This window comes from Rana temporaria, chromosome 2 (genome assembly GCF_905171775.1).
Source record: "Rana temporaria chromosome 2, aRanTem1.1, whole genome shotgun sequence".
Taxonomy (NCBI): Eukaryota; Metazoa; Chordata; class Amphibia; order Anura; family Ranidae; genus Rana; species Rana temporaria.
Window position 1 is genome coordinate 375,955,826 of NC_053490.1, and position 7,022 is coordinate 375,962,847.

General features: G+C 42.0%; 1 protein-coding gene across 1 annotated transcript in view; it reads left to right on the top strand.

Moving 5' to 3' along the window:
• The window catches only part of TADA2A (transcriptional adaptor 2A), a 59,569-nt gene extending 56,853 nt beyond the window's left edge, over positions 1–2,716 (top strand). Inside the window, exon 15 of the mRNA XM_040337820.1 lies at positions 2,461–2,716. Within this exon, the coding sequence (XP_040193754.1) occupies positions 2,461–2,652 (192 nt within the window). The 3' untranslated portion in view covers positions 2,653–2,716. The remainder of the gene's footprint in view (positions 1–2,460) is intronic.
• Positions 2,717–7,022: the final 4,306 nt, after the last annotated feature.

Consider the following 7,022-nt stretch of genomic DNA (forward strand, 5'->3'; position numbering starts at 1 on the left):
TTTTTACATGGTGACTTCAGTCGAGATTTCTTCCTGCACCGTTGCTTGAGCTTGTCTAAACATAGCAGCTATCTGGATTGGCATTTCCAGCTGGTGGTCTCCACATTGCAGACTGATGGTTATACACCTAGATGCTTAGATGCTGCAAAGCAGGAAGTAGCTATTGCTGGAAGACCCTGTGGTTTTATGGATTGGCACCCTGCTGTAAGTACCCCCTACTATGGGATAGAATACTTTTGGAGGCCCTTGTGAGACCTGATTTCCAGGAGATTCTGTGGCTGATTCTCAGACAAGTTCTTACATACTGTATTCCTTTCTCGTTCCTGTCCCTATTCATGGTATTGATCTTAGCAGTGTAACTATTACTAAGTATTCCTACCCCTCATTCATAAGCTGAGAAATCTTCACTGGATTGAAGCGTGTCAGTGATTCTTAAAACCATGTATTATTAGATTAGATTGCTGGGTTTCTTCTATCAGACCCCAAAGACACCTCCTAGGTGTTTTAGTGGATACCTGCTCATCATTCAATTTTTACAATGTCATATGCACCAGCCTGGGTTGCTTGCCTACCCTCTTTCATCCTTCAGTCAGTCAGATTTCGAGGTTGAAACCATTGTTTGTTTTTTACCAGTTTCAAGGATTTATTTTGATGTCTGTTAGGATATTATGCTGTGAGTGCTCTTGCATCCCATTTCTATCTCGCTGCAAATTTGGTTGTCTGACCAGGCAACCTCTTTTCTTATCATTGAACCTCCTACTTCTGAATTCTAAGGGTTGGGATTTAAGGCCTGGTACTCTTCATGTTGACTGGCTGATATTTTCTGATTGACCTATTTTGAATGTTCAAGGTTCCCTTCGGTGACCTGATATCCTTGGACATTTTTGTGTTGATCTCACACAAGTTAATTTTAAATATCACTTTCCCCTTGGTCTTGGATTTTCCTCTCTCTTTCCTCGGTCTATATCAGTGGTTCTCAACCTTCTAGTGCCGTGACCCCTTGATAACATTTCCCACGTTGTGGGGACCCCTAACAGTAAAATTATTTTTGTAGCGTGGGTTGTCAGCACTTAAGGCAAGACAAGTAATTTGCACCCCTAACCCACGGATACTTGGCGCTCCCTGAGTCCCTTCCACTCGTACGGTATTAAAACACCTTATGGTACTCACTGTGTCTCCGCAGCAGTGACACCTATGCCAAAATCAGGAGATAGGGTCTCCTCTAGCCCCTCCCACTTCACATTCCTCACCAGCCAGCTGACATCTAGTCTCTGCCCCCCAGTCACGCCGTGACCTAAATGGGTGTCTGCGAAGAGGCTGAATGGGCCAACGCAAGCTCCAGGGACAGCCCTGATGGGTAGCCATGAAAAGGCTGCGAGAGCGGTGCAGGATTCAGGAACAGCCCAGGATTCGGTGACCCCTGGCAAATTGTCATTCGACCCCCATGGGGGTCCCGACCCCCAGGTTGAGAACCACTGGTCTATATCATATGGCTCAGATTTGGTCCTTGGTCCTTGAGGTAGACACGTCCCAAAATGTTTGGGTCTGTCAAAGAATGTTTGGTCACCTTACAGACATCCAAACTAAGAAAGAGAATTAGGATTTTTGCACTTTTTCATAAAATCTTTTTCTGTGGGTTCATTTATGGTCACTGGTCCCAAAACCAAGGCAGTTTTTCGGTTTGCCAGTGTACCAACCTCCTGTGGACTGCAGGGTAACCCAACTTTTCTAAATTCTAAATTCCTATGTCCCTTAATGATTTATTTTTTTACAGTACGTAGATAGGGGAGAGATGAGAAGCCCTGTCTGCTTCTTACTACTATATGGGGTTTCATTAGAGAGATTTCTCCTCTCTTTTGATCTGTTAACGACAGTCTTACAATACAGGGATTAAGGGAACATCTGCAGCAGGAAAACACACAGACAAAAATAAAGATCTAAATTGGGTTCTAGCCTCCCCTTACCCCACTACAAAAAATATTACACAGTTCTGTCTGTCTCCATTGGAGAGTGTCTGTCATGTTTCATCTGGTAAAATGTTAACAGAACGGGGAGTGAGGGAGAGTATCTCTAACAATAGCCCCAGACAGCAGTGAAAATCCAACAGAGGTTCTAATCACCCAAGAAATGCGTTTTGGCTTGCCATACAATTTAACACTTCATCCGGAAATTTCTGTATTTATTGGCGTATAACACTCCCTTTTTTACCCTGAAAATAGAGGGTAAACCATGCCTGCGTGTTATACGCAAGGGGCTGTGGAAAGTTTTTTTACGGAAACTTCCCTCTTAAAGTTAGGGTGCGTGTTATACGCCGATAAATATGGTATATTCGGTTTACTATGTATGTTTTCCTTCTCTGTTCCCGGGTATTAATAGTTTGTAAAAATCTGTAAATTAAATAAAAAATGCAATTATATTTATGTTGTCCACTCTACATTTACATACATTTTGTTTTCACAGCTCTGTCAGGTAGTGAGGTTGGTCCCAGGAGCTTACTTGGAATATAAAGCAGCACTTGTGAACGAATGCAACAAACAAGGAAGCTTACGTCTGGCTCAAGCTCGATCACTTATAAAAATTGATGTCAATAAGACCCGTAAAATATATGACTTTCTGCTACAAGAAGGGTTTATCACAAAACCTCTGCCATAACAAAATTTCCATAAATAAAACCTTCCAAATGTTACATTTAACAAATTTGTGATTTTAACTGTTACTTGTTACTCTATTGGTTTTGGTCTTTGCAAAGTGAGATTGGCTTCCAAACTGAAAGCAGAAATGTGGAATTGCTTAGAACAGACACTGATGGATTGTTGAAAGTAGCCGCAATGACTTATCCACCAACATGTTAAAAGTAGCCGCAATGACTTATCCACCAACATGTTAAAATTAATCTCAAGGCTTGGAACAATAGAATACAGAAATTGGACATGAGATATAATATTTGCCATAAACCTAGAAACTCAGATATGACATCTGACCCCATAATCTTTGTATATAATCTTTGTGATATTATTTCTCATCTAGGCCATTTTCATTCTTAATTATCCACGTAGGTTTGTGGTTAACAGCGGGTCACCCAAACGTTCCATTGGATGGTCACAGATTCATGTTTTTTCAATAGCATTCCAAGGTATTCCTAGTGTATGTGATTTCTCCCTCTCCTGTACTGTTGGATGTGTATGGAACAGTTCAATGATCTTGACTAAACTTCTGAACTTCTTTCCCTGTCTCAGAATGTGGACCCAGCAGTCTTGTAAAGACACTTCACTACTGTACTCCTTAGGTCATTAATCGTGTTTGTTTTTGTTTCATACTTACTAAATGCTACAATTGTTGGTTATTTTGTGACTATGTATAAACTTAAAGGAAATATGTCAAATGTTGTTTCCATAAGCATTTGTTAAAAACTTCAACTTTGTGAAAAAGATTTGTTCTTTTTTGTTCCCTGTGGGCACAGGAAGTCATATACTGTTGGGTTATACCTAACCTACAGTAGGATTGGACACTGGCAAGAAAAAAAATAATCTGTTGACTGACCCAGGATAATTCCTACTCTGCCCAGAATGCCAGTTGTTTGCTAGTGTCCTAGAAGGACGGGTATCTTCTCTTCAGCTATGCTGACCAGTTTTTTGCTAACCTTTTTGTGCCTTTAAATTTTTTTCTCAAGGTGATCCCTGAAAATCCAATTATTTTAGTTGGTGACTTGTGGAAATGGAGAAGAGGTTCACGCCCTAAGGTACATCTCAGACCGTAAGGGATTTTGGAGAGCCCCATGTCACCATGAGCTGTCTCGGAGTGGAACAATCTAGTCTCCTACTAAAGGTTTCCTCCATTAGGGACTCCATGGGACATATCCAAATGAGGTTGACCTCTTTTCCTTGGCTATTTCTCAGATTTGTAAAAAGACTTTGTTCTGGTTTCTCCATCCTGATCTATGGCTACAACTGGTGTACAGCTTCATCCTTGGCTCCATCTGTGTTGTAACCCATCTCAGCAGTTAGGTTTTAACTTTCATCTCCTGCCTGCTCTCAGATAGCCAGATTCAGGTAGAGATACGACATCGTAACTCAGAATCTGCGCCGTCGTATATTTAAGCGTATTCTCAAACTGAGATACTCTTAAATGTTGCTAAGATACGATCAGCTTAAGTCTTCCTACGCCGTCGTATCTTAGCTGTCTATCTACGCTGGCCGCTAGGGGCGTGTACGCTGATTTACGCCTAGAATATGTAAATCAGCGAGATACGCCTATTCACGAACGTACGCACGGCCGTCGCAGTAAAGATACGCCGTTTACGTAAGGCGTTTTCAGGCGTAAAGATAAACCACCAAAAAGATGGTGCAGCCAATGTTAAGTATGGATGTCGGAACCGCGTCTAATTTTTAAATTTTTACGTCGTTTGCGTAAGTTGTCCGTGAATGGGGCTGGGCGTAATTTACGTTCACATCGAAACCAATGAGTCTTTGCGGCGTAATTTGGAGCATGCGCACTGGGATACGTCCACGAACGGCGCATGCGCCGTTCGTTCAAAACGTCATTTACGTGGGGTCATGCTTTTATTTACATAAAACACGCCCACCTCATCACAATTTGAATTAGGCGCGCTTACGCCGGCACATTTACGCTACGCCGCCGTAACTTGGGACGCAAGTGCTTTGTGAATACAGCACTTGCCTCTCTAACTTGCGGCGGTGTAACGTAAATTACATACGCTACGCCCGCATAACTTTAAGCCGCCGTATGTGAATCTGGCTAAGAGTGTTTTTCCATGCATCTTACCTCTTCATTCATGTTGACTTTGTGGTTCTCGGTTTTCAATTGAATTGGGAGTCCTTTTTCACACCCTTCTCATGCTGTGGTTCTAGTCTATTTCAAGATTCCCTTGCATAATATTGCTAGGATGTTGTCTTTCCTTCTTTTATGTGTTATCCAGGTTCATTTTGTTTCCACCAGATTTGTGTTCTGGTAATTCCTTGCATGTTTAGTCATTTCACCCTAGTTGGTGACATCTTGGTCTTGGGCATCAGGTTAGTTCTCTGCTTCTCCCCTCTTGTCAAGTTGGCAGTTTACTCTATCAAACAGAAGATCCAGCCTCATATGGTGTCAGATATAAGCATTGGCCCTTCCGGTGCCATTTGGGAAACATGCATTCCCTAGTTTTGTTGGACCTCTTAGAGGTTGCTGCTGTTGCCCACCTTGACTGCTTTTGGATGTCTTAACAGTATATGACTTCTTGTATCTGTCAAGGAAATCAGATTTACCTAAACATCTTTCATGGAGTCCCTTAAGGGACACAGGTCCCAACCCCTCTACAAGGTCTTGGTATTGCATGTTACAAACAGTGGCATGCTGGGTAGCAGAGATTGTCCTGAGCTGGCCTACAGACTTTGTGCTTGCCAATGTCCAATTCTTCTGTACACAGCAGTATAGCGTGGACTCCCAAGAAAAGGATTGGGTTTTACAGCAAGTTCAAAGTTCCAATTTTTCCCTTTGCTACTTGTTGCCTGTCAGTTATAACAAAATCTAACATTTGTCAGATAATTGCTCAAGAGCTGTAATTTATTCCTAAAATGTATTCACATTTCTAAAGTCAGGCTGTACTTTAAACAATGGAATGGAATATAAGGCAGTGTGAGCATGTTTTACAATTAAGTGTATGTGTCCTATAAAGAAACTGTTATTGGGTATTTCCTGAGGTGTGTGTGGGTTTTGTCTGGATAGTTTGATTAAGACTAGGGCATACCATGCATTAAATCTTTTTGCTAAGATTTTTAAAGGAGTATTAAACCGAAAATTATTTATTATATTGCAGCCTACCAATTTGTTGATGTGATTTGCTGCCTTAGTTTTCATTTTTAGGCTGGGTTTCTTTTATTTTCACCTGGTGATCCTGACAGTCTGCTGTTTTTCAATGGAACAAGCTGTCCTGCTGATGTGACAGTGAGTGACAAGAGACAAACCATTTACCACTGACATGGGTACTTGCAATAAGATTTTATTTAAGTAAAACCTTTATTCTTAATGCTGGGTTCACACTTTCTTTGCACGTGGCTTACAGCAGGGGTCTGGTGCGTCCTCGTTCGCCGTTTCAAGTTCGATTTCAGCCTGAATTTTTGGCTGAATTCGGGCCTGAAACGAACCAAAAGATGCACAGGGCTTCTGTACAAATTTGCATCGGAGCTGCAGCACAGATCTGTAAACCAGCTCCATAGAGAGCCGATCAAAATCTCCTGCTATTGCGATTTGGATGCGGTGGAACCTGCATCCAATTCGCAGTAGTTTGAACCCAGCCTAAGGGAACAAAACAGTTGCTGTAACTGGTTAAAAAGTGTGAGCTTAATGGTTGGCTTCAATTCAATCTGTTAGTGCAGGGGTCTTCAAACTACGGCCCTCCAGTTGTTCAGAAACTACAATTCCCATCATGCCTAGTCACGTCTGTGAATGTCAGCGTTTTACAATGCCTCATGGGACGTGTAGTTCTGCAACAGCTGGAGGGCTGGAGTTTGAGGATCTTTGTGTCAGTGTATCTAAATGTTCTTGTACACTACCACTCCCACTCCCCTTCCCACTAGACTAACAATGCTGCTGTATAAGTAAGTCTGTTTCTCCTTCATGCAAAGTATAGGCACTCTAATACAGGAGTTGTTACTGGACAGATCACCACATAAAAATAGAGGGGCAAAAGCCTAAAAAATAAAAACTCATGTAGCCACCACATCTGATTGGTAAGTTTCAATATATTACATTTTTGATTTTGTTCAATACCACTTTCTAACTACCTTCTCATTAGCTACATAATGATTTAAAGCGGAGTTCCCGCCAAAAATGGAACTTCCGCTTTAAGTGATGGTGACCCCCTGACATGCCACATTTGGCATGTCATGTTTTTGGGGGCAGCGGGAACTTTGTTTTTAGAGGCTCCCACTTCCTCCCCTGGCGCCGCACCGCCAGAAGGAAAATCATCTCTCCCTTCCTGCAATCTTCTCGGACACGTCACAGGTCCCAGAAGATTTCCCAGG